The 27,816-nt window shown below is 41.0% G+C and overlaps 1 protein-coding gene across 7 annotated transcripts in view; it reads left to right on the top strand.

The window, feature by feature from the left end:
* The window catches only part of CPEB3 (cytoplasmic polyadenylation element binding protein 3), a 207,574-nt gene that overhangs the window by 104,083 nt on the left and 75,675 nt on the right, over nucleotides 1-27,816 (top strand). For 5 of the 7 annotated variants that reach the window (XM_056130478.1, XM_056130480.1, XM_056130482.1 and 2 more), the window contains exons 5-6: nucleotides 12,019-12,042; nucleotides 25,571-25,738. In XM_056130478.1, the coding sequence (XP_055986453.1) occupies nucleotides 12,019-12,042; nucleotides 25,571-25,738 (192 nt within the window). The remainder of the gene's footprint in view (nucleotides 1-12,018; nucleotides 12,043-25,570; nucleotides 25,739-27,816) is intronic. The other 2 variants (XM_056130483.1, XM_056130481.1) reach the window with 1 other exon arrangement.

The raw sequence follows: 27,816 nt of genomic DNA, 5'->3' as shown, positions 1-27,816 counted from the left end.
CTTACTTTCTCTGCAGCTGACCCAGGTTCTGTCTCTGACACTTCATATGGTCCCCTGAGCACTGCGGAGAGTGACCTTTGAACAGTGAGTCCCACAGGATCTAGTTTGAGTTCCCACCCCCTTCAATCCCATCCCCCCACCAAAACAAAAACAAAAACCAAAAAACCCCCGAAACTTAAAAATAAAATAGATTGGAGAAACAGAACAAAGAAGACTTAAATTTTTAATAGATATGTTTTGAAAGATACTCACTTGCCTAAGAAACTGTAGGTCATTTTTAAACAACATGAAAAATCAGCTTTTTTTTTTTTTTTTTTTTTTACTTTTTATTCTTCTTATTACTGCCTTGAAAATATTTGGGGAAGATTTTGCTTATTGTTCTTATTTCTGTCTGAACTCAGGACTGCCAGAGCATTTGTTGAGTCAAAAGAGGAAATGTGGAGGGTTTGGGTATGAACTTGCAGAGTCTCCTGTGGCAGGGAAACCTTCCCTCCCCCCCTCCGCCCCCCTTCCCTTCTCTGCTGGGAGTGAGCTCAGTGGGGGAAGGCTCAGCTGAGAGGAAGTGGCAGAAGCAGGAGCTGAACACATGACGCTTTTATGCCAGAGTGGGAATAGAGCCAGGCCTGCTGGAATTCCAAGTGGAATTTTCCAAAGTGTGTACGTTGTGTCGCTGCTCACCGTGAGTAGATATAAGATAATGAAGGAATTATTTTGAGTCTCTCGGATTAAAAACCTGTTTTGTTGCTGTTTTGAGTGTTTTTAAAGCTTTAGCAGAGGTTTAGTACTGCTCCTTCTAGCTAAGCAGACCCAGAAGTAAAATTAGCTTACAGCTGTGCTATGAATATCTTATCATTGATGGGTGCTTTTAAAATGAACAATAGTAATTGAAGGGATAAAATACATTGTATGATGGGGGCACCCCCACAAGTGCATGGGGGTCACCAGGACTGCCCTGGTGGTGGTTGGCGGCCATGTACTGGCAGGGATGGAACCCCAGACATTTGCTCTATCACTTGAGCCATACCCTTTGCCCCCGTTGTATAAATGTTTTGTTTTTAAGCCTTGGGGCCACATCTGGAGATACTCGGGGCACACTCCTTGCTCTGTGCTTAGGGATCACTCCTGGTAGTGCTCAGGGACCATGTGAGGTGCCAGGGACAGAGAACCCAACTGGACTGGTCCCATGCAAAGGCCAGTGCCTTACCCCATTGTTCTATCATTTTGCCCCTGTTCTGTAATGTCTAAGGACTCAGATTTTTACCTGTTTTGAATGGATGTTGTACATGAGCATAATAGGAGTAGAGGATCTAAAGGCATTGCTGTTACTATTTTTAACCTCATTTTATGAGGTGTGGGCGGGGACCTGAGATTCCAGAGACTGAATTAGCTTTGGATGAGATTGCAGAGATTATGAATTGGTTAGCAAGGCATGAAATGAAGAATAGAACCTTTTGCAGGTTCCTGGTGATGACTTTTGTGTAAAAGTGGCTATATTATTCTCTTACTTCTTCAGCACAAAGAAAATTAGTGTTTTGGGGAAAATATTTTATGTAATATTACTTGCCAACTTGTTTATGCTCTAACTGCTTAATAAACCCCTTTTCCTGAAAAGCAAACAAACAAAAATACCCCACCAAAACAACAGAGCGATATAATTTTCTAGAGTTCTTCACTGATCTAAGTGAAGTTTGAAATATTCTTGATTTTGATTTTGGAAGAAGTTGCTCAGATGTGTGAATATCTCAAGTGTCAGAAGTATGTTTCTTCCAATCTAATAATAAAGCTGCAGGAAAACTGAAAAGTTACCCAGTTTATCATGTGGACTTCCTTTTTATTTTATCTATGTAGGCAATAGAGCCTGGACTTTTAATTTAAAGCACTCACAGATTTATCTGTTGAATTAATTGTAATTAACTTTACTATCAGTACTTCCCTTATAGAGTAAGATATATATATGTATATATATATATATATATCTTAAGAGGGCAGAGACGGCATTATATACATAGCCATTTGTATGAAGACTCCTGGTCCTCACTCTTGTGGATAGTAAGATCTCAGGCAGCCTATCAGAATCTCAGTATGATAACAGCCTCAGAAAATATCCAATTAAACATATTTAGTTACATGTATTGGTCTAGAATTAACAATTGACCAAGTGTTTTCAGAGACCTCTGCTTTGGTTATGTATCATATATTCGTTTTTTAGACCTGGTCAAAACTCACTTTTCCTTGTGCACCAGTTTTATTCCAGGATTATTCTATTATCCAAGCAAACCATGGTTCTGTGATAGAATGCATTTATGAAACAAATGTATTTTCAGGATAAAACTGGAAATATCAATGATTTTTCTAGACTTCAGTTAGCTTTAAAACTGTTTCTTGGGGCTGCAGAGATTGTACAGAGGTGAAGTTGCTCGCTTCGCAGCTGACCTGGATTAGATCCCTCGCCCCACGAACGGTTCCCTCAGCACTTCCAGGAGTGATCTCGGAGCACAGAGCCAGAGTAAGACCTGAGCACTGCCTCTGTGGCCTCACAACCCAGAAACCCAAGTTTTTTGGGAGGCCCCCTCAAAAGCATGTTCCTTAATATAATCTTCCTCTGATTTGGAGACACTTTATAGGAAAGTTCAGAAATTGCAATTCTGTCTTTTATTTTGAACCACATTTGGCACCTGGTGATGCTTTGGTGACCATATGGGGTGCTGGGGGTTGGACCTAGATCAGCTGCATGCAAATCAAGCACCCTACCTGCTCTACTAGCTCTCTGCCTCCCACAGTTATGTCATAAACTGTATTAATATCTTAATTTTTCAAAATTTTGCTGATGTCATTGATCTATGTCTTGGACTCAGGTTACTCTGCTAGTGTGATTTAACCTAATCCAGTGTGGTTTCTATTCACTTGGATTTTCCCCAAAAGATAACTCAGGACTCATTTAGTTTCTTTAGCTGACTAATACTTTGAATGTGGACACTTTTCAAAACAGTAGGAATTGAGCTTCCACATGACCCAGCCATTCCACTCTTGGACATATACCACAAGGACCCAAAAGCTACCCAGAAAAGACTTTCACACTTCTGTATTCATCAAAGCATTAGTCACAGTAACCAAAATCGGGAAATAAAAATCCAAGAACAGATGGCTGGAGAACAGATGACTGGCTAAGGAAACTGTGGTACATATGCAGATTGGAATACTACTCGGCTGTAAGAAAAGATGAAATCATGCTGTTTGCTGCCCTGTGGATGGGTTTGGAAGGTATCGTGCTCAGTGAAGTTAGGCAGAGAGAGAGGGACAGACACAGAATGATCTCTCTCATATATGGGATGTGAAGAAAAATAGTAGGGAAAGAACAAATGTCCAAAGGCAACAGGAACTGAGAACTGGTGTTCAGTAGGAAGTTTACCACAGAGGGAGGTGGGGGAGGCGATGAGACTGGCTTTTGGTAGAGGGAAGCTGACACTCTGGGGGAGGGTGTGGTATTGGAATGTTGTATGCAGGAAACCCTCCGGCAACAGATTTGTAAACCATGGTGCCTAAAATAATTTTTTAAAAATGATACTGTGAAAGAGATAGATTGTATTTTCAAGACACGGTCTCCCTTATTAATGGCAGGAATTTGAACCACACCTCTACTTGCATCTCTAATACATGGTGACTGGGTTTCTGAGACCAGAATGAGGACGGACCTGGTGTACCAATGATCTCTAGAATAGAGTTGACTAGCTAGAACTTGGCCTTTTCTTTGCTACTGCCAATGTGCATATGCCTTTGTTTAATAAAGGTGTTATTTTTTTAATTAATTAATTTTTTATTCAATCACCATGTCATCATGAGATACAGTTAAAAGCTTTCATGATTGAGTTTCAGTCATACAGTGTTCCAACACCCATCCCTCCTATCAGTGTACATTTTCCATCACCAGTATCCCCCCCATATCTAAGGGCATTATTTTTATTCTAACCTAATAAAGTGGAAATAATGCTTTGGGGGCAGATTAAAAGTCGGGGCTTAGGGGCTGAGCCATAATACAGCAAGTTAGGGCGTTTGCCTTGCATGCGGCCGACCTGGGTTCGTTTCCCAGCATCCCATATGGTCCCCCAAGCACCTCCAGGAGTAATTTCTGAGTGCATGAGCCAGGAGTAACCCCTGTGCATTGCCGGATGTGACCCACACACACACAAAAAAGTTGGGGCTTGATTATCACTTGTATGAAATGAGCCCTTGTATAAGTTACTGTAAACGTATTTTTAATGGACACACATTTTGGCTTTGGGGTGGCACTCAGCAGTATTCATGGGCTGTTTCTGGCTCTGTGCTCAGAAGTGATGTATAGCAGTGCTTGCTTGGGGTGCTGTATGTGGTGCTGGGGTTTGAACAGAGGCATGCAAGGCAAGTACCTTAATCCTATAGTATCTCTTCTTCCTTTTGCCACCCACACCCCCACCTTTTAATGGACATGTTAACTCCTTCTGTACAGATAGTAAGGTTAAATGTGTCATGTTCCTGTTGTACCGGGAAGAAATTTATTTCTTACATTAACAAATACTAGTTTCTCCTCCTTCCCTTTTCTACCACACTCCCCACTTTTCCTTTTGAGTTAGCAGTAATTCTTTGATTCCGTAGTCAAAAATGGAATCTAAATAGAATCTTATGACCCAGACCCAGACCTGAATCCTGATTGTGGGGAATAAGTGAAGAGTGGATGGAAAAGACCACAAGTAGGAGTAGTCAGTAGCTGCCTGTCTTTATATGCACATGAACGAATTGAGTGGTAGAAGTCCTGTGCCCCTTTATTCTTTTTCTTCAAGACTTAATCTCTTTAAAAAAAATTGTTTTTTGTTTTTTGGGTCACACCGGCTCAGGACTTCTCAGGATCTGAACTTAAGCAGGAATCACTTCTGGCAGGTCTCAGAGAACTGTATATGGTAGAGAGGGTCAAACTGAGGCTGACCATGTGCATGGTAAATGCCTTATTCTTGGTACTATCTCTCTGACCCAAGATTTGATATTTTTTTATTCCCTGATGTTTCCCTGAGTCAAAATCATAAAGGAAGCTTTGTTTGAGGGCTCAGAATGAGGGAATTGAGGCTTCTCCTTGGTAATAGAGCCCTTCCCAAAATAGTTCCTTTCCATACTTCCATAAAGAAACCACCTGTTTCTGCAGTGCCACACCTGGTCAATCTCAGGGCTTACTAAAACGCCTTATATGTTCTAATGACTCGGTGCAGAGATTCTTTACCTAGGGTTATTTCCAGAGAACTCTTGTTAGACATAGACATTTTGAATGCTCTTTTAAAATTTTTGGAGGAATTTAGGAAATGTACCTAAAATTTGGGCTGGAGCGATAGCACAGCAGGTAGGGCGTTTGCCTTGCACGCGGCCAACCTGAGTTCAATTCCTTCGCCCCTCTCGGAGAGCCCAGCAAGCTACAGAGAATATCTCGCTCGCACAGCAAAGCCTGGCAAACTACCCGTGACAAATTCGGTATGCCAAAAAACAGTAACAACATAGATACTGAGAGGTTATTACGTTTGGAGGGATGGGTGTTTGATCATTGTATCATTGAACTCAAACATGAAAGCTTTGTAACTGTATCTCATGGTAATTCAATAATAATAAAAAAGAAATCCTTAAAAAAAAAACAGTAACAACAAGTCTCACAAGAGATGTTTTTGGTGCCCGCTCGAGCAAATTGATGAACAATTGGAGGACAGTGCTACAGGCTACCTAGGATTTATGAAGTGACTACTTGAATAACACTTCACTGAGAGTTTGAGAAGTCCTATTAGTGACCTATATGGTAGAGGTAGTTTAGAAAGTATATTTAATACTAAATGTGCATGAATACTGCAGTATAATGTCACAAGGCCTTGAACTTACATTTTTGACAACATAGGGAAGATAAAATTTTATTGTGTAAAAATGGGCAGGGCTTGGGGATCTCGGAACAGAGAAAAATAGATGTTAAGACCTGTGGGTAATTATTCTTATGCTGACTAGATGCTTTTGTTATAATGAAAGGGTTGGATTGGCGCGTCTGGTTTAGGTGGGTGTAGTGTGTGGAAAAGTGGGTACAAGAATATGAAAGGCAGTGACAGGGCCATGTTGAAAATCTTGAATATTTTTATGAGAAGCTGTGACATTAGGCAAGTGTTGTCTTACTAAAATATTAGGTTTCTTTGAAAGAGTATTCAGTGTGATACGGGATATTGAAATTTATTCATAGAATGATTGTATTGATAGTTATTGCTATTGCTAACTGTATTAATTGTTGAAAGAGATAAGTCAGATATAAAGCAATGGCCTTCAAATGTTAGGCTAGTTCCCATCTTTTGGACTGATTAAAATACTAGTAAAAAAAGCAAGTTCCTACCATGAACTATTGATCTTTAGTTTCTTGTCATCTTCTAAGAAACTGACACCCAGGAAGTGTTTTAAGGGTCTTTTTTGGTAAGGCTACCTGAAAGGACTTGGGTTCCTATGCAACTTCAGTGCTTTGTACCTCATATTTCTCACAGGGTTTTTTTTTTCCTTTTTAGCCTCACTTAGTGGTGCTCAGGACATGCTTCTAGCTCAGCACCCAGAAATCATTCCTGGTGGGGCCTGGGGACACCATATGGGGAGCTGGGTGTCAAACCTGGGTTTGCAATGTGTAAGACAAATATGATCTATGATTGCTCCACAGCCCCCTTGGTTCATTTATTGAAGGAGAAGTTTCTATACTTAGAAGAGAAACAGTATATATATATATATATATATATATATATATATATATATACTGTTTCTCTTCTAAGTATAGAAGTTTATATATATATATATAAACTATAGCACAGTGGTAGGGCGTTCGCCTTACAAGTGGCCAACATGGCCGACCTGAGTTCGATTCCTCCGCCCCTCTCGGAGAGCCCGGCAAGCTACCGAGAGTATTCGATATGCCAGACACAGTAACAACAAAGTCTCCAATGGAGACGTTACTGGGCCCGCTCAAGTGTTTAAATAAAGTTATAAAAAGTAACAGAAAAAATGTGCATTTTGTTTTATTATCATTTATTTTTTGACCACATCTGGCTGTGTTCAGGACTTAGAATCCTAGCTCTGTGCTCAGGGATCACTCCTGGCACTGCCTGAGGGAGCCATATGGAATTATGGGATTCAAACTCGGCTTGGTCATGTGCAAGGCAGGTACCCAAGATAGTGTACCGGGGCCCTTGTCTCCTCCTCTCTGATCCCCCCTTAAATTTTAATTTTAAGGTCATTCTTGGCATGGTGCAAAAATTTTTTTTAAAAATAGACTATAATTAGGATCAGAGAGATAATACAAGGGAAGGCGCTTGCCTCACATGTGGCTGACCCAGGTTCTGTCCCTAACACCTAATATGTATGGACCCCCAGTGCTTCCAGGAGTGGTCCCTGAGCACATAGTCTGGAGTAAGCTCCGAGCACTGCTCTGTGTGTCCCCCAAATTGGGGGGGAAAAAGACAGGAAGTGCTGTCTTTTGCCTCAATCCTTGATAAGATAACCAGTTAAGCTACCTTTGAATTAATTGAAGTTATTCCTTTTTTTTTCTTATTGGGTTTTTTTTTAATCCTATTTTTAGAAACTTTTTTGAAAGATTAAAGATCTGTACATTTTCTATAAGATTTTGTAAGCAATTGACACAGTGTTGTGAAAGTTCACTTTTGTTTCCTTTGATTTGGGGGGCCTTACCCTGCATGTTTAGGGCTTACTCCTGGCTCTGCACTCAGGGATCACTCCTGGTGGGGCTTAGGGGTCTATATGAGATTCTGGGGATTGAATTTAACTCAGCCATGTGCAACATAAGAAACCTACCCACTGTACTAATCTGTGCTCCCCTTATTTTGTTTTTTAAAATTGTGTGTGTGTGTGTGTGTGTGTGAGATGCCTAGGATTCAATCCAGGCAATATATGTAATCTACCAGTGAAACATATCCTTAGCCCTGGAAATTTCTTTTTTACCACTGATCTACAGATGGGAAGCCCACGATCGAGGTGCTGACATGCTTGGTTTCTCTGAGACCAATTTACCTAGCTGTCAGTTGATCTCACAGGGGCCTTTGTTCCAGAAAGCTCTCCAGATAGTGACATTAGGCCTTTTGGATTTGGGCCCTGCCTCTCTGAGCTTATTTAACCTTGATTAGCTCTTTATCTTCAATCAGAGTTTTTCTCTTCAGTAGAGTCACCAGAGGCTAGAGTTTCAGCCTATGAATTTGGAGAACATATTTTGTTCCATAACAACTTGGTGAATAGATAAACTATGGTAAGTTCATACGACTGAGTGTGTCTCAGCATAGAAGCAAAATGCTAACACATGCAACTATATAGATAAATCTCAAAAACATTGGACCTGAGAGAGAGTTCAGAGGGCTGAGTGCATGCAGGTACGCTTTGCCTGGGAGGTCTGAGTACAATCCCCAGTACATCATGGCCCAGAGCCCCACTAGGAGTGACCCCAGCACAGAGCCAGAGATAGACATCAGCACTGCCTCAGTAGTGACCAAAACCCAAAAACAGCAGCATCAATGCCAGAGAGAGTACAGAGGTCAAAGTGATTGCTTGCATGGTGCTGATGCAGGTTCAATCCCCCAACCCCACACATGGTCACAAAAGCACCTCCAGAAGTGACCCTTGAACACAAAGGCAGGAGTTTGCCATGAGCACAGCCGAATGGGACCTAAAAACCAAAAAAAACAGCAGTAACAAAAGTAAGTCAGACACATTGCTCCAGTACCATGAAGTTGTAAAGAAGGCAAACAGAACTTTAGAGTGCCAGGGCCAGAGCTGTAGTACAGTGTAGTACCACTGTATTACACTTGCATTGCATGAGGCCGCCCCAGGTTTGTTTGTTCATTTGTGTTTTGTAGGCCACACCTAACTATGTTCAGGAATTAACTCCTGTCTGTGCTCCAGGATCACTCCTGGTGATGCTCAGGGAACGGTATGGGGTGCTGGGGATTGAACCCAGGTTGACTGCATGCAAAGCAACTCTCTACCTGCTGTAGTCTATTGTTCTGGCCCACTGACCCAGGTTTGATCCCTGACACCATTTATGGTCCCTTGGGTTTGCCAAAAGTGATCCCTGAGCACAGAGCCAGGAGTATGCACTGAGCACTGCTGGATGCGCCCTCCCTCCCAAAGAAAAAATGAGGATTTAGATAGTTGATTAATGATTTCCAGAAGACATAGCGTAGGGTATGAAATAAACTGTAGAAGGGTACAAGGAAATTGTTTAGAAGATTAGACGTCATAAGCACTTAGCATGTTGAGCCAGGAGAATGCAAATTATTAGGATATTATATATTACTTTACAGTATTCCAATATTGCATGCGTGTCCTTTTCTCTCTACATCCACACAGGCACTGGTTGTTCTTACTATTTTTTATGTGTGCCAGTCTGTGTGGTGTGAGATGATATCTCATCGTTGTTTTGACTTGCATGTCCTTGATGATTAGTGGTATAGGGCATTTTTACATGTGCCTTTTGGCCAGTTGAATTTTTTCTCAGAGGAAGTTTCTATTCCACTTATGATGGGGTTGCATGTTTTTTTCTTGTAAAGTTCTACCAGTAAAATTGGCCTACATTTTAAAGGCCATCCAGACATGTCTTTCTTCCTCCTAGTTGTACATTCAACAATCCATCATTGTTGAACACTAGATTGGTACAGAGCATCCTGCCAGGTACATTAGATTATTCAGAGTACAAGTCAACAAACTTGCCCTCTAGGAATTTAACAATATTAAATGAGACAGTTGAGAGTCTGAAAGATACTGTTTGGATCAGTGGTTTCCACTTGTTTACATGGGTCTACAGACCTGCAGTTGAAAGGTTTTGTCAGTTAAAAAATAATAACTAATCTGCAAACTGATAGAGAATTTCTGTGGCCAGCTTTCAACCTTGGAACGGTGACTGATTCCTATTCTAAGTTCTCCACCTCCTAGTTGTGAAATTTGGGGAAAGACTTGATCTCTCTCCCCTCTCTCTCTCTCTCTCTCTCTCTCTCTTTCTCTCTCTCTCTCTCTCCTTTTGTTTTGGGGTCACATTTTGAGTTCACATTCGGCAGTGCTCAGGTATCACTCTGGTGGGGATTGGGGACCACACAGGGTGCTGGAGGTTGAACTTGCAAGGCAGGTAACTTACCTGCTGTTTGCTCTCTGATCCCAAAGATACTTGATCTTTTTGTGCCCCATTGTCTTCATCTGTAAAAATAGTTAATTCATAAAGTTATAGGCTCTATTAAATATATAAAAGATTTTAACTGTCTCTGGCATGTTTTAAATACTCAGCTTTAGCTACTGTAATGACAACATAGGGATCATAGATAAACACTGAAATTAAGATCAAGATAGCATATAATTAAATTCCCCAGTGAATGATGGCCAACTGAAGAATGTCAAATCACTATTTGAAAGTGGCTGCCTGTTCCTTGTGCTATCTTGCATATCAGAATCCCCAGGCTGACTTGAACCAGTTTGCTCTTATTGATTTGAAGTGGAAGGAGAGAAGAAACTATAAAATCATGATCTCTTTAAGGTCTTTCATTTCTCTTTCCATTCCCTAATTCAGAGTGCTTCTCCGTACCTACAAGCTTATCTGAATCTTTTTTCTTTCTGTTTTCTGTTACCTGGATATTTATTCATTTGAATACTTGCTTGAATAGCATTTTTATTTATACATTAGGGATGTTAGTTCTAATGAGTCATTTGTTCCTTAGTATTGTAATCAGATTCTTTTCATTGAGTATCTTTCCAGGAATCAGATATAATGAAAGAATTTGAATTTGTTCTTTGGGAGTGGAATAAGTAATTTTGAAATAGACAGTTGCATTTCCTCCTCAAGGAGATTTTGCACTGGGAGTATCGGACAACATGATGTCATCAGTTTAATGGAGATTTGGCACAATAGGCTGGGTGGGGATACAGTCAAATTTTACTGGAGAGATGGAGAGATAGTACAGCAGGTAGGGTGCTTGCTCTGCACTTGGTCAACCTGGATTCGAACCCCAGCATTGTATACAGTGCCCTGAGTTCCACTAGGAGTGATTTCTAAGCACACACCCAGGAGAATAAGCGTGAGCATGTCTGGGTAGAGCCCTCCCAAACAAAAAATTCTTACGTGATCATTTTCTTTTTAATATTTAGGCCATACTCCACAATGTGGGCTGCTCCTGGCTTGGTGCTCATAGGTCACTCCTGGTGGTGCTCAGGGAATTATTTGCGCCCAGGACTGAACGTAGGCCTCCTGCATGTACAGCATGCACTTAGCCCATTGCTCTGTCTTTCCTGGCTGTACTTTCTCAGGGTTTAAGTGCTTGCCGGTAATTCACTTATGTTATATAAATAAAATGAACTGTCAGTGGGATTAAGTTAGGAAAGGTAACTACCATCTATTACTTATATATAATGAGAAAAATAAATTTCAGGTTCCAGAAATATGTAAAAGTTGTTTAAATACAATGTTTTAAGAATGCTTCCACTTTGTGATATAAAGAGTAATTGCTATATAAACATAAGACAGAGAGTGTGTGAGTATGTGTGTGTATGATGGTGGGGTGGGGAGTGTGAAAAACTGAGTGACCACCACAAACTGATCATCACATAGTACAGTTTTCAGTTTTATAGGATAAGTGTTTTTTTTTTTCAATGATGTTTGGTGGAAATGTATAGTAGAAATGAAAATTTATCAGAAAAACCGTAAAGACTTTATATTAATAAAGAGCCACATTATATGAATCCTTATAAGACTTGCAAACATTAAGTGCCCCTTGTATCTTTTTTCCTGTGGCTCACCATATTGAGTTGAATTTTGATTGAAGGTTGTGGTTTAACTCTTGCTTCATTAAAGATTTTCTTTTAAAAATATATGTCTACAAATTGAGCAGTATCTCCATATTAATTTTGAGAATACTTAGAAAAGTTTGTGTGAATACTTTTTTTACTTCTAAATTTACCATTTTCATACAAATACCCATGGTTTTCTTCTGTGTTTACATGCAGCCAGGAGCTATGGGCGAAGACGAGGTAAAAGTTTTTTAATGAGATCTTTTGCTTGCCAAATTGTGAGTAAACGTGAGTGCCTGAGTGTTTATACTTTTTGTGTGTGTGTGTGTAAAACGATGATTATTGTGTGTTCTGATGTGCTAGCTTAATTATTTTAGTGAAATAATTTCCTTATCTCTTTTATTATAATTATGTTTTATTATAGTTATTTGTTCTAGACTTTTTCCTACCTGGAAGTTTTATATGGTTTATTGTGAATAATCTGAGGGGGTAAAGCCCAAGTGTCTGTGTGTGTGTGTGTGTGTCTGTGTGTGTGTCTGCGTGTGTGTGTCTGCGTGTGTGTCTGTCTGTGTGTGTGTGTCTGTGTGTATGTGTGTGTGTGTGTGTGTGTGTGTGTGTGTGTTTTCTCTTTGTTCCGTGTTCTTTTCATCCTGTATAGAAAGCTTTGAAGGTTTTGAAAGGAAATTCCTTCTTTTTTTAATCTTTTAAAATTTTTTTGAAAGTAAGATAAGTTGATTTGAGAAATGAGAAGAGATGAATGGAGTTTTCTCAAGAGAGAGCAGGTTTCTTCTCTTCTCACAAGTGGAGAAAACTGAACACATATCCCAAGTAGATCTACAGTGAATTCCTAAGATGAAGAATACATGCCTGAAGTAAGAAAGTGGACCTCTGGAGTTGATGGCCTTTCCTCCAGAATGGGGGATTGTATCTGAAGGGAAATTCTTGATTGTAATACACTGACTATTGAATTTCATATTAAATCAGAGACAGATTTACCTTGGAGCTTAAGGGAGTTTGAGTTTCAGTAACCCTTGCTTTGGGTTCCTGGCCCAAATGGACTCCTTTGTTAAGTAAGGTCTTTACATTATTTTTTTATCTGTTAGTTAGAGGTCTAATTAGAGAGACCCTGAGTTAGAGAGATAGGCCAGGGGTTAATGCACTTGCCTTGCATGTGGGAGGCTGAGGTGTAATTCCCAGCACTGTGTGGTTCCCTGAACACTGCCAGGAGGGATTCCCTGGCCCAGACAAGATGTGGGAGCAAACCTCTCAAGTACTGCCCAAACTTGTCCCCATTAAAAAAAAAAAGAATCTCAACTTCACTAGGTTTTAGGCCCATAAAACTTATATTCTCTACTGGTTATACCCAAACTAAATCATAATAGCTTTCAGGTTTGTAATGTAACATAAGCCATTTTCATATTTGTAATTTTTTCAGATAACTTCCTAAGGTCAATAAAGAATGCAGTGAAGAATGGTTGAGATGTAGGGTCAGAGATCCAGCCTAAAATCACTGCCTTCGGCCCGTGGATGTAGCTCATTTGCACAACACTGGTCTGGCCTGTCTGAAGCCCGGGGTTTGGTCCCTGGCACTACCCCGAACAAAAAAAAGCCTGCAACATTATCAATCACTTTATCACTTATGTTTGCCTTGTTCATCTATAAATTGTCAGGTAATAAAGCTAGTCTTTCTAACTTCAGAGTGTTCATGAACTCAGCGCATAAAAATGAGAAAGGATAAAGCTGTCCATTGAAACAGAAGGCACTTCACAAATATTTTGCTTTTGTCACTCATTTGCAGCAATTGGGTGAGATGTAGTAATTTACCTGCTGTGTGATCTCGGGTTAGAGATAAGACCAGAACCTTTGTCTTTCAGCTGCTTGTTGGGTGATCTTTACCATTTATTTGGCTGTCTGTGACTTTGCAGTTGAGTCTTGAGAGAGTTAGATAATAATGCTCAACTTATAATATTTTATTATTTATTCCATACTAAATGCTTGTTGAATGGATGAATCTAGTTCAACCTGATATGCATTTGAATTGCCATCGTTCCCTTCTTTCAGGGTGAAATCATTCCGTGGTTTTTGTTTTTAGATCATGGTGAAGGCCATTATGTTATTTTTGTTTTACATCATGTGAAGAATAGCACTTGTGCAACTGATTACATTTTCACTGTGGAAATTAATATCACTTGACATTTTCGACCTTCTCCTTGGTTTTTCAATTTTAAGGCATTTCCGTATGGAAAGGAATATTACTAGAAATCATTTGTATCTTGCTAGTTTGCTCTCCTGTTGCTAGAAAAATGATCACTCTCAGACCGAATAGGGAATGGGCCATTTTACATAGAAAACAGCCACGGTCCGGGGCACAGGCAGTAGGGCCGGCCGCTCTCTTCTTATGTACCAAGTTATCAAATTGTGTTGCTGTTTCCCCTCGGGTTTCTCAGGTCTTATCCTTCTTTTTTCACTTCTGTCGTCCCATCTTTCTGAAACTTTATGGATTCACATCATCTGGCCTCTCCATTTTTCCAACTTTGGCTTTTGCCTCTCCAGACCATATTCTTTTCTGTTTTCTGGGCTGTGCACACACTATGGGCCTTTCCTCTCTTTGCCCAAGACCCATCATTCCTTCATGCATTCAAGCCTCATTCAAGCCCATCTCCTCCTAGAGAATAGACAGTGTTCTCGCATCCTACCTTTTCTCAACACCCTGATTCATCCACTGGAGATAGGTTCCTCTGAGGAAAGCTGTCTCTGTGCCTAACTCTGCCTCACACTGAGTGAGCACTTTATGATTAATGCTTATTGGGACCAAGGACATAGCTCAAAGTGCTGGAGAGTGTGGCGAGAGACCAAGGTTTGATCTCTGGCACACCTGAGCATCCTGGGAGCAGCTTCTGAGCGTATCTCCTAAGCACCACTGAACGTGGGCCCAAAACAAACAAAAGATTAATGCTTATTTAATAAGAATTATTCTGAAGTCACATCGATATACATGCTAGCCAGAGTTTCACATTTTTAATTATTTTTGTAAATCATAGAATATTAAATACAGGACTTGGGAACATAAGATCACTTGTAGTTTCTAATCTCCTGAGAAAAATATTCTTCCCTTTTCAGTGTTATCATCCCCGTATTATTTCTGAGTTTGGATTCACCCATTTTTGGAAGCCCTGATCACCTTTGCATCAAGTGTTAAGCTAAGCACTGCCTAAAATGCCTTGTTCTTGGCTCTTTGTAGAGCTGCAATTTGATAGTTGTAGAAAAAGAAGCTAATTACAGAAGAATGGGGTGGGGAGAGGGGAGGGGTAACAGAATAAACGTTGTCTTTCTATAGTGAGAAAGGACTAGGTAGATATTTTTTATTCTATGTGTCCAAAAGCTGAAAAAGAAGAAGAGTCATGGTCTTTAAATGTAATGAAACAGCCCTAGGGGATGGGACAGCATACTCCATATCAGTTTTCATTCTCTGGAGTTAATTCATATGACCAATTTTGTGTAATATCAGGTAGATGAACTGTCAACTTTCTGCATGCTCATTTATTTTTGTGGGGCAGGTTTATATCAACACCTGCTTCCCATCCTTCAAACAAGTCTTTCAAAAACTACAGAATGCAAACATGCCGAGGTATATTCCTTCAGTTACATTTGCTTTAGCTCTCACTCATTTTCTCTATTTTTTTTGTTTGTTTCTTTAATGATGTTGTTAAACAGTTTAGGAATAGAAAGCAAAGGGAATGAATCTTTGAACAGTTTGGAGATCTGTCAGCAAGAATTGGGTCAATTGAATCTTCGAGTTCTTTCGATTGGTAAACTTGAAAAGGCTTCCTGGAATAGATAGAATTTCAGAAACCCTTTGGAGGCTGGAAGAGGAGTGAAAAGCGGGCTACTCTGGTGCATGATTCAGCTTAAAAGAAAGCCCCAGGGTGAGATTGGCACAGCCAGATGCTGAGGGCATATGTTCCTGCGTGCATGCGGTGGGTGGGGGGCGGGTGGGGGGGCTAGCCAAAGCGACTCTGGCAGTGGGATCATATCTGCTGCATAATGAATGGGTTTAATGGGACAGAGGGGGTCGTTGTGTTTTGTTTGTTTGAGGGCCACTCCCAGCAGTACTCAGTAGCTCGTCTTGGTACTTGGGATTCTAGGGAACCATACGGTGCTGATGATCGATCAAACCTGGAGCTCCCAGATGCTGACAGTGTGCTCCAGCCCTTTGAGCTACCTCCCTGCTCTGTGAATGGTTCCTGAAGGAGGGTCATATTCCCGGGCTAAGGTCAGGCTTTGGAAAGAAGGTTTATGATGTAGGTAATGAAAACAGAAGAGAGGAGAGAGTGAGGCTCATTGGAAGTCTCAGACAGGATAATGAGTATCGGGGTTAAACTCCTGGACAAGCCAAGTGCTTACAGTAGTGTAGTCAGAATAGTAGTAGGTGGGAAAAGAGTAAGATGTGAAAGGGTTAAATTTGAAAATAAATTCTGATTATATTGAAGGTATTTAAGTGTTCAATTATATTTCTCATTCTTACTCATTTTTGTTGTAGACACGTGTTTATTCTCTTATGCAACCAGAAATCACAACAAAGAATATTTACGTTTTTTCTAGAGTATTTTGGCTTTACATGTTAGTAGGGATGGAGCGATAGCACAGCGGGTAGGGCGTTCGCCTTACAAGCGGCCAACATGGCCAACCCGAGTTCGATTCCTCCGCCCCTCTCGGAGAGCCCGGCAAGCTACCGAGAGTATTCGATATGCCAGACACAGTAACAACAAAGTCTCCAATGGAGACGTTACTGGGCCCGCTCGAGCAAATCAAAGATCAACGGGAGGGCCTTTGCCTTTACCTTACCTTTTATGTTAGTAGGTATTTTCTGAGGGAAACAATAACCTCTCTTGAAAATAGTCGATTTGGGTACTGCCATACGTGATCTTTGCCTGCCAACAAACTTAGCAGCATGCCTAATTAAAATATATGCTGTGATTTTTATTTTACAAGAGTTACTCTGGTCCCTGGGTATGCATTACATTTCCGTATCACCCACAACCCATGTTGGGTGTGTGTAATTCTTTTACTTTATTAGGGTTCCCTCCTCTCTCTCAGACATCCTAAGTGAAGCTATTTTACTTTTAAAAATAATTTTTTCCTATGCCCATGTTTAATAAAATTTCTTAAAGAGCAGCAAGGAAAAAATAGAAAAGATTCTTTTAAACAATACAAAGAATGATTGAGTTTTGTTTGGTTTTGGGTTGGGGCCACACTCAGCAGTGCTTAGGGATCACTCCTTGTGGCTCAGGGGATCTTATGTGATGCCTGGAATCAAACCTGAGTTGGCTACATGCAAGGCAAGCACCTTACCGACTCTGCTTTCTTTCTCTCTCTGGCCCTGGAGTTTCTTGACTCTTGTTAAAAAATGGTTCTGTGTCTGTTTAAGCCGTATAATCTGTTCACACAAATAAATGTCTTTCTCTTAGTTGATAACAAAAGTTCTGAAAATCCAATAAAACTAATTTATGTTCCAAGTTAAAGTTGGTTCTGCCAAAAGCCTGTGCAAGGGAAGAGATCAGGTACAGGTGTGCCTCCTAGCACTTGGATCTCAGTTATGGAAATTTTCTTGTCTAAATGTATGAATGGTCCTAGAGTGAAACACAGAGATAAGCTGAAGAAATTTCTTAGAGTTCATGGTTCTAATATGTGACAAGTTGTTTAGTAATCGGGGATTTTGAACATAGGAGAAGGTGAGAATAAGATTCTAAAAAACTCCAGGGGAAATATTGCTTTTTTTTTGGGGGGGGGGAAGTGTTCACACCCAGCTATGCTTAGGAGTTAAATCCTGGCTCTGCACTGAGAAATTACTCCTGAAGGTGCTCAGGGACCATATGGGATGCTGGAGATTGAATCGAGGTCGGCCACATGCAAGACAAATGCCCTGTTTGCTGTACTATCGCTCGGGCCCTAAAGGTTACTTATTTTAGGAATGTACCTTTTGTAAAATGTCTAGAATAGGTAAATCCAGTGAGGAAGAATAAAGACTATTCGTTGCTTAAGGCTGAGAGGGTTCGGAGAAAAGGTGAGTGATTATTAATGGAATAAGTAGTATGATATATAAATTATATCTCAACAACGATGTTATTAGGAAAAGAAAGGGCTGTTTTAAGGGAATACAAGAATATGTGGTTTTGAGGAAGTGGGTAAAACTCATGTGGGGTGGGGGGAGTAGGGGATGAATGTCTAAAGGTGAGGTTGGAGCAAGGAAGGAAATTTTATATCGCTGGTTTTTAAATCCTGGCAAAGATTTGAATTTGGTCCAGGTACAAGAGGAGCACTATGAATGTTTTAAAGTAAGGTCAAGGGATCATGATTTTCAAAGTACAGTTTGGCTACTGTTTGAGATAGAGTGAGAAGCAGATGTCCAGTTAGGAGGTGATGCTAGTAGTTCAGGCAGAAGAGGATGGCATTTTAGGATAAGGTGCTGGTACTGAGATCTGTGAGCCAAATGGAAGATTTGAAAAAGATTTTTATTAAAACAACATAATTTACTTTATTTACTTATTTTCTATTCTGGGCTATGTCTGGCGATGCCCACGGGACCTTACTCCTGACACTTGCACTCAAGAATCCTGGCAGTGCTCAGGGGACCATATGAGAAGTTGGGGATGGAACCTGGATAGGCCATGTGTAAAGCAAGTGCTTACCCACTGTATTATCCCTTCACCCCCTCACAGTTGGGTTTTAGACATATTATGTTCCAGCACCAACAGCAACACCAATCTCAGCTTCCTCCAGCCACAGTTCCCAAGTTCCCTCCTACCCACGCCTTCATCCCCAGTCTGCCACCTACCTTGACAGATCCTTTTGGTTTTTGTTTTTTTTTGGGGGGGGGGCACACCTGACTTTCCACTCAGTAATCACTACTGGTGGTTCTCAGGGGATTATGTGGGATGTCAGGGATCAAATGTGGGTCAGCTGTGTGCAAGGCAAACACCGTATCCTCTGTACTATCTCTCCAGCCCTTGACAGGCACAGTTTTTGTTGTTTTGGGTTTGGGGTCATGCCCAGCAGTGTTCAGGGTTTAACTCCTGGCTCTGCACTCAGGCATTGCTCCTAGCATGGCTAAGGGGACCATATGGGATGCTTAGGACCAAACCCTGGTGAGTTGTGTGCAAGACAATTTCCCGACCTGCTGTACTATCACTCTGGGAACAGCAAGGCACATTTTGAAGTTTGGATCTCTTCAGTGGGGTGGACTCTGTGGTTTGGATACTTAGCTGTACCACTCCTTTATATCACCAGTGTAATCAGGTTCCCTTGACTCCTCTACTCTTCTTTCTCCCACCGTTCTTTCCTTCTGTCTTTCTCCTCCCTTGACCTCAAAGTACAGGGAAGGGAAGAAAAAAAACTTTTTTTTTTTTGTAGGGAAGAACTAAACCTTTTTAGATTGAAGAATTTAGATTGTGTTAGATTGAAGAAAGTGAAGACTAAACAAGATTCAGAGATGATCAACTTTGAGCAATTAGATAAATTCTAATTCCACTTATTGAGATAAGACTGGGAGAAAATAGATTTAAGATATATATATATATATATATCAAGAGTTCATTTATAGAGAGATAATACAATGAGTAAGGCATTTGCCTAACAAACAGGTAACCCAGGTTCTATCCCCGGGACTCCATATGGTCCCCCCAAGCTTTGCCAGGAAATCCCCGAGTGCAGAGCCAGGAGCAAGCCCTGAGCACCTCTGGCACCTCTTGGTGTGGCCCCCAGTCCCTCCTCCCTACCTCCCAAAAAGTTCATTTATAAACTGTGTAATAACTAAGATACACCTGCAAGGAAATCTAGTAAGGTTATCATTTTGTCTTTTTTTAAAAAAAAAAATTTAGGATTTGTATAAGATTTTTATGTAACAAAAAGGAATTTCATTGCCTTCAATATTTGAAAGTCATTCATTGGGCCCAAGTGTTTAATTTTGTAAATGAGAATCAGATAATTAGAATGTCTTATCCAAGGTCATAGAGTAAATCTTAGACTTTCCTGGAACCTGCCTATTTTTATTTATTTTTAATAGAGACTCATTCGGCTCCCTCAGCACAAAACCAGAAAAAAAATACTGAGCACTGCTTGGTATGGCCCAAAATCAAATAGGTAGATAAGACCTTCACATACTAGGCACACAGATGTATAATTTTAGGACAGTAAGGTGGATTACTGAAAATATTTTGATCTAAGAGAATGTTTTCACTAAACAAAAGAAAGATGTCAGAGATACAAGGTAGTGAAGCCAGGCTGCTGATGCAGCATAATTTCTAGTAGCACATACAGGAACTAAAGTGTTATCAATCTTCCAAAGACATCTTGTTTAAGGCATGAATTTATGCCAGCCAAATGAATGGATGCACAGATTCCAGTTTCTCAGGGGACCTCTGGACAGATTAGAATTCCAAATTTTTCCTTCCTTTGTTTTTTTGGGCCACACCTGTAGGTGCTTAGGGTGTATTACTTACTAGCTTGGTACTCATGGGACCAAGCAGTGCCTGGACTCAAACACGGGCCTCCTGTGGAATCATCAAATGAGTCATGTTCCAAAGAGAAATAATCTCACCAGTACAATAAAATTTTCTTATTTCCTGTTGGTCTACACTGGGCAAACCAATGAGTTTTATTCTACATTTCTGTCTGATAAATGCTTTCTGCAAACTAAATTTTGTTTTATTCAACACTTCATTTAGTCATAATAGATTGTAATATATTGTAGATGTTTACATTTCTTTGTCTTTTAAAATTTTCTTTGAGGTGTTTACATTTCATTTCTCAAAATATACTTTACTCTTATTGAACTTAAATGTTTCCTAAATTTATACAGTTTCTTTTTTTAGTGGCTTCCTACTACAGACAGATAACATACATTTCACTGGTTCTTTAAGTATATGAATCCCTGGGAAATTTTATTAAAAGTGAAAATAGTTGGGGCCAAAGAGAGCTCAACTGACTGAGTACAGACTTTGCATGCAAGAGGACTGGTACCAGTACCAAGTAAGCATGGAGCAGCCTCCAGACACAGAACCACGAGTTCCCCTACTTGTAACTAACTGGGTGTGACCCAAAAGCAAAACACAGAGTCCAGATTTCCTTCCTTCCTTCCTTCCTTCCTTCCTTCCTTCCTTCCTTCCTTCCTTCCTCCCTCCCTCCCTCCCTCCCTCCCTCCCTTCATTCCTTCCTCCTTCCCTCCTTCATTCCTTCACAAAGCATGTTCTCTAGCCTTTTGAGTCATCTCTCTAACCCAACACAGATTTTCAGTTCTGACTATAAATTCTTTTTCAGTAGATTTGGAGGTTGGACTAGGAGATCTATATTGAAAAAAAAAAAATGGCCACACCTGGTAGTGCCCAGGGTTTACTCCTGGCTCTTTGCTCAGGGATCACTCATAGTGAGACTTGAGGGACCATATGTGGTGCCAGGGATTGAACCTGGGTTGGCCTTGTACCAGGCAAGCATCTTAGCCTTTTTTTTTTTCTTTTTGCTTTTTGTGTCCGTAGCACAGTGGGTAGGGCATTTGCCTTGCGGCCTAGCCGGGTTTGATTCCTTTGCCCCTCTCGGAGAGTGGGCAAGCTACCAAGATTATCCCGCCCGCACGGCAAAGCCTCACAAGCTACCCATGACATATTCAATATGCCAAAAACCGTAACAACAAGTCTCACAATGGAGATGTTACTGGTGCCCGCTCGAGCAAATCGATGAATGATGGAAGGACAGTGCTACAGTGCTTTTTGGATCACACCCAGCAATGCTTGGGGGTTACTCCTGGCTTTGCACTCAGGAATTACTCCTGGCGGTGCTTGGGGAACCATAAGGGATTCTGGGGATCGAACCCGGGTCGGCCGTGTGCAAGGCAAATGCCCTACCCACTGTACTATAGCTCCGGCCCCAAGCATCTTAACTTTGTACTAATTTTCTGGCCCCCAGACTTTTCAGATTGAAAAGAGGTTTGTTTGTGGTAGGGGGAACACCTTGTCCACTCCGAGTCAGGGTGAGCAGAAATTCAAAAGAGGTCTGTGATCGGAGGTGAGTAAACCAAAGGGAAAGGCAGAAACTGTGATATCGGCAAGGTAGGCCTGGGGCTTCAGTGTCTACATGATGCTTGTATTTTATTCAGAAAGCAGTTTAAACTTATGGAGGTACTTGTTTTTCCTTTATTGCTGGCTATCAAGCCCAGATCTCATACGTACACTTTTTCACTGAGCCATGTCCTGATCCTCTTTTGAGGCTTGTCTTATTTTTTGTTTTGTTTTTTTGGTAGTTTGGGCCACACCCAGTGGTGCTCAGGGCCTGTTGGCTCAGTGGTCAGGGATCACTCTTGAAGGCTCCTGGCAGCCAGGGATTGAACCCTGATTGACTACGTGCAAAGCAAGCGCCTTATCTGCTTTACTCTCTCTTAGGCCCCATTTGAGGTGTTTTAAAGATTAGCAGGAGGAATATCATTATGTTTCATATTACTATTTGAAAACAGCAACTTTGGCAAAGAACTAAAGCATGTGACTCAAATTTTGTTTTATTCAACACTTCATTTAGTCATAATAGATTGTTTGTAATATATTGTAGATGTTTGCATTTTTTTGTCTTTTAAAAAATTTTTTTGAGATGTTTACATTTCATTTCTCAAAATATACTTTAATTGAATTTAAATGTTTCCTAAATATATACAGTTTCTTTTTTTTTTTTTTTTACTTTTTCTTAGTGGCTTCCTACTAAAGGCAAAATAACAAAAAAAAAAAAAGGAAAGTGACAACTTTGGCCATTGTAGAGTTGGAGGTAGAAAGCAGTAGACTAAATCTTTATAGAGCGAGATAACAGTGATCAAGACTAGGGAGTTAGGGTTAAGATGAAGGGAGGTGCTGGATTGAATCTTACTTTATAATTTGACTTGTAGGATCTGTGAGAAATGGATTGGATATGGAATATGAAAGGAAGGAATATGACAAGGATGATCCCTAGATTTCTAGATTGAATTGGGGCTGGAGCGATAACACAGTGGTAGGGCATTTGCCTTGCAAGCCACCGCCTGGCTGAGCCAGGTTCAATTCCTCTGCCCCACTCGGAGAGCCCAGCAAGCTACCGAGAGTATCTCGCCCTCGTGGCAAAGCCTGGCAAGCTACCCGTGACGTATTCAATTGCCAAACACAGTAACAACAAGTCTCAAAATGGAGAGCTTACTGGGCCTGCTCGAGCAAATCGATGAACAACGGGAAGACAGTGCTCCAGTAGAATTTTAGACATTTTATTGAGATCATAAGGAATTTTGCAGGAACAGATTTGAAGGGAAAGATCATTTCTTTTTGTGGCTTCTTGGTGTTTTTTTTTTCTTTTTTAATAAACTTCTACTTTCACAAGATTCTGCTCACAGTTATCCTCCTGGGAACTCACTGTTCTCTTTCAAGTCCCACCACCCCCAACTGCCTCCTACACACAGACATCCACGCCTCTAGAAGGGCAGTAAGTCGTGCTTGGCCAAGTCTTGTCTTCCTCGTGCTTGTTTTTCTATTTAATAATTATTTACTTGCCTATTTCCCTCCCTTGATTTAATTTCTTTGGCAGGGAAGTGTATTATTTGTTTGGTATGCCTGGAATGTGATGAATATTCCTCCAACTGATTTCCCACTAAGTTTATGTATGTTAAAGGTTCCTTTATCTTAAATCCAGGTGATGCTGGATTATGTTTCTTTACCGCAGACCTTCTCCTTAATTTTTTATTTTCTACTGTGGATTGTGAATTTCTGGGAAATACATAAGGCATGGGGTACTTTTCAGAATTGTTAATTTTTGCTTCCCCTATCTTTTGTTTTCTGAGCAGCTCATGTTACTCAGTGGAGGTTAGGAGGTGGGCTAGGAACAGGACAGGAAGTGCTGATTTCGACTTGTGCCTGTCCTGAGAGGGAGCGAGGAGTTGGTTGAATGTGGCAACCCCCACAGCCCTGAGAGAACAACCTAGGGGTGTCTGAAAGCTCATTTGTCGCTGGTTGCTTTAGATCGCTTTATTTCACCTGCAGTGATGATAGCAAACAAAAGGCTGGAGCAGTAGGGCAGTGACTAGACATACACCGTCTCCAGAGCCTGCCATGAATGCAGAGCCAGGAGTAGACTCTCAGCATCCCTAGGTGCGCCCCCTCCCCCCCCACACACACATCCCCTCTCAAAAGACAAAAGCAAAACAAATGAAAGCACAGAATTTACTATCTATTGTTTGTTCTTGCCAAGCTTTAAAGGTTGGGTGATGAGGTAACAAATTCTGTTTTGTTTCTTTGTGACTAGGAATGGCTGAATTAAAATGTTTTTATTTCTTTTATTCATTCCCAACATCATGCCTTTATTATACCACCTGGGTTTAAAAGATATATAAGCAGAGTTATATTAGTAATTTTTTTGGGGGGGAGGGGGGCATACACCCAACTGTGCTCAGGGCTTACTCCCTGTTCTGTGCTCAAGGATCACTCCTGGCAGTGTTTGGGGGACCATGTTTGATGCCGGGGTGGGCTACATGTAAGGCAGGCACCTTACCCTCTGCACTATCTCACTACAACCCCATAATAAGTTTTCAGTAGTTATATTTATAAGACTACATTGCTTTAGGTTGTTATCTGTAGTGACCAGAGCCTAAGTTTCAGAGAACATTAGGAGAGACTAAATGAGAAAGATACAATATTTTCCCCCCTTTCATAGGAGCATGAGTTTATTTTAGAGGGAAATCCCCACCTCAGCCCCCACAGTTCGTGTGCTCAAGATACTGCTCTCTTGTTTGTTTTGGGCCACATCCTGCTGTACTTCTGGGGACCTAGGGCGTCTGCATACAGAGTGGGCGTCCAGCCTCTGAGCCATCTTCGTACTCCAAGACAAGTTCATTTTCAGTGTAGTGGAAAGTTTCACCAGGAATTCACCGACTTAAACAGGAAATACATTTGTTTGTAGGTATTTATTTTGTAATGCCAGATGACATTATTATATTTTATTTATTAACAGATTCTGACTGCTGGTATCTTCTTTGTAGTCATGTGGAGTGGCCTTTGTTCTCCACTTTATTTGGCTATCAAGTTAACAATGGAAATATTTTTTTCTGAGCAGTAAACAATAGGGCCTAGATTAATAGGGTAAATATCTCACACCCACATTTAAGTGTGTATGTGCATTCTGGGCCTTGCTTGTGAGAATTTTATGCTTTCACATGAAATGTGTGCTTTCATTCACTTTTCCCACCCTTTATTATGACATGTGTTAATTTCCAAATTGGAGTACCTTGAGACGGTCATTTTAGTTCTGCTCTTAGAGGAGAATTTTTTTTCTCTGTTATTAAGTTTAATATTCCCTCTGCTTTCAAGGCCGGTCTGAAGACTGGACTTAATTTTAAATAAAATTACAGTCTTTGAATAAAGTTAGTTTTTCTGTATTTTTTTTAAGGAGTGACTAGGAAAAGGAAACAAGGAAAGCGATTCCTGTAGATTCACAGTTGTACAAGTGAATGTCTAAGTTAAGTGCTTTTTCGGTAGTTAGCAGCCACGTTTTGGTTCTTCTTTTCTATCAATCCACTTGTCTCTGTTATACCCACTGTCACACAAGCATAATGGCATAAACTCACCTGGATCTGGTTACCACAATCGTTTATTCTGTTGAGACACAAATCAGGACACATTGTTTGGGTACACTTTGGTCTGCACGTGGGCTCCTGATAAGGTATTTGCTGTCCAGGAAAATCATTTTAACTCTGGCAACCTCATGTTTGTTTCAGGTCGGTCTTCTCTCTTTCCCTTTGAAGATGCCTTCCTGGATGACAGTCACGGGGATCAGTCCTTGTCATCTGGCTTAAGTTCTCCCACTCGCTGTCAAAATGGAGAACGAGTTGAACGCTACTCTAGAAAGGTGTTTGTTGGGGGCCTTCCTCCTGATATCGATGAAGGTACAACATGTTTATTAATGATTTTATAAAGGCAGGTTTGGTTTTTTCGTGTGATCTGTTCCTGCCCCTTATTTGCAGGAAGGTTGAACACTGCCAATATCAATGAGCAGGACATGTGACTATTTGGTAGGTGGGATGTCCTGTCTGGTCAGATTTTATAGAAAAGTACATTGAGAACCAAAGAGAAACCAGTTGTCCCGAGTTATGTAGCCAGTGATTTGGTATTCAAAAGTAATTTGGAACCCAAAAGTGTTCTGATTCCAGGGCTTTCAAACCTTGGCCATCAGACCAGGCAATCTCTTATTTGACATAGATATTTTTGAATGAGCATAATCCCCTCTCTTGCCTTTAAAAGAATGAAGACTGGGGCTGGGAATATGGTTCAAATGGGTGGAGCATATGCCTAGTATGAGCTTAGATTCCTGGCATTGCTTTCTCAGGCACCATGGCTGTGGTCCTGGTGGTCCCCATTTCTGCTCCCCTCACACTGCTGGGTGTATTCCCTTGTCTTTAAAAATGAAAACTAAGTAGATTCTTCTCCTTAATAATTTGAGAGGCTGGGGAGATCATTCTGGGGGTGGGAGGCGGGGGGGAGTATATGCCTTGCATGCAGGATGCCCCACATTAAACCCCAGCACCATGTGGCCTCCGGACCTCTGCCTGGTGTGGCCTGGTAGCCCCTCAGCACTGCAAGGTCCAAGCCCTGAACTGTCCCGTTTGCATCATCAGGCCAAGCAGGCCCTGGGCCCCACGAAACACAGGACAGCTTCCCCACCCCAAAGAAGAATTTCTATTTTTGTGGCAGAAAGGTATTACAAGGGTGAAACTGCTTGCCTGGCATGCAACCCTCACACCACGTATGATCTCCCAGGCATCTCCACCACTTGGTGCGACCCCTGTGCACAAAGCCAAGAGTAGACTCTGAGCATCTCTGGGTGTGGCCCAAACCCCACCCAGCTCCCCAATTTGTATTTTTACCTAGAAATAAGTGAGTGCCTTGCCCAAAGCCAGTCAGTACACTGTAGGTTGTCAGTAAATTTTTGTTTTTGGTTTTGTGCCACACGGTGCTACTCAGGGGTAACTCCTGGCTCTGCACTCAGGAATCCCTCCTGGAGGCTCCAGGGACCTTGTGGGATGCTGGGGATTGAACCCAGGTTGACCATATTTAAGGCAAATGCCTGAACCAGTGTACTATCACTCTGGCCCAAATATTTTTTTAATGGAGGAATGAAATAAAGTTGTGACCAAATTGACTTAAATGCAAAACCAAGTCTATTTCTATTAAATTTGGGATCTGCTATAAAGATATTGTTTAAACAGATTTTCTTTTGGCCAGTTTATAGCTGTGCAACTATACCATTTTTTTTTCTTTTTGGGTCACACCCAGCAATGCACAGGGGTTACTCCTGGCTCTCCACTCAGGAATTACTCCTGGCAGTGCTCAGGAGACCATATGGGATGCTGGGAATCAAACCTGGGTTGGCCGCATGCAAGGCAAACGCCCCAGCACTGCCATTTCTTTAATTTTTCCTGATTTTCTTTTTTTATGACAAGAGAATAGTCTCTAAAAATAGTTATATATTTCGGGGCCAAGGCCATAGTATAGTAGATAGGGCACCGGCTTTGCACATGACCAACCTCGTTTTGATCCCGTCATCCCATTTGGTCCGCTGAGCCTCGCCAGGAGTGATTCCTGAATGCGGAGCCAGGAGTAAGACCTGAGCACTGCCAAATGTCTCCCAGAAATCCAAACAACAAAAACACCCAAAACAAAAACAGTTATGTTTTAGACTTAAGACTTTAAAGTTACACACAGCAAGTGATTCATTTTCCTTCAAACCATTCTCAAACTAGTGCTAATTTTATACATCAGCTAGATTTTTCTTTAAAATAGAAGCTTTTTTTGATACCCTTTTTTAAAAAAATTATTTTTTCATGATGCCAGGGATCAAATCCTGTTCTGCTACAGGGAAAGCATATACTTTACCTCTGTGCCACATTTTTCACAAGACCGAGTTTTGATTATGGCTGAGAAAGGCCCTTTAAAATCTGAATAAGGACCAAGTTTTAACTGTTGT

Source organism: Sorex fumeus, unplaced genomic scaffold (genome assembly GCF_029834395.1).
Source record: "Sorex fumeus unplaced genomic scaffold, SorFum_2.1 ptg000078l, whole genome shotgun sequence".
NCBI classification, from domain to species: domain Eukaryota; kingdom Metazoa; phylum Chordata; class Mammalia; order Eulipotyphla; family Soricidae; genus Sorex; species Sorex fumeus.
Note: the sequence above shows the minus strand (reverse complement) of the source record. Positions and strands in the feature narration are given on the sequence as shown.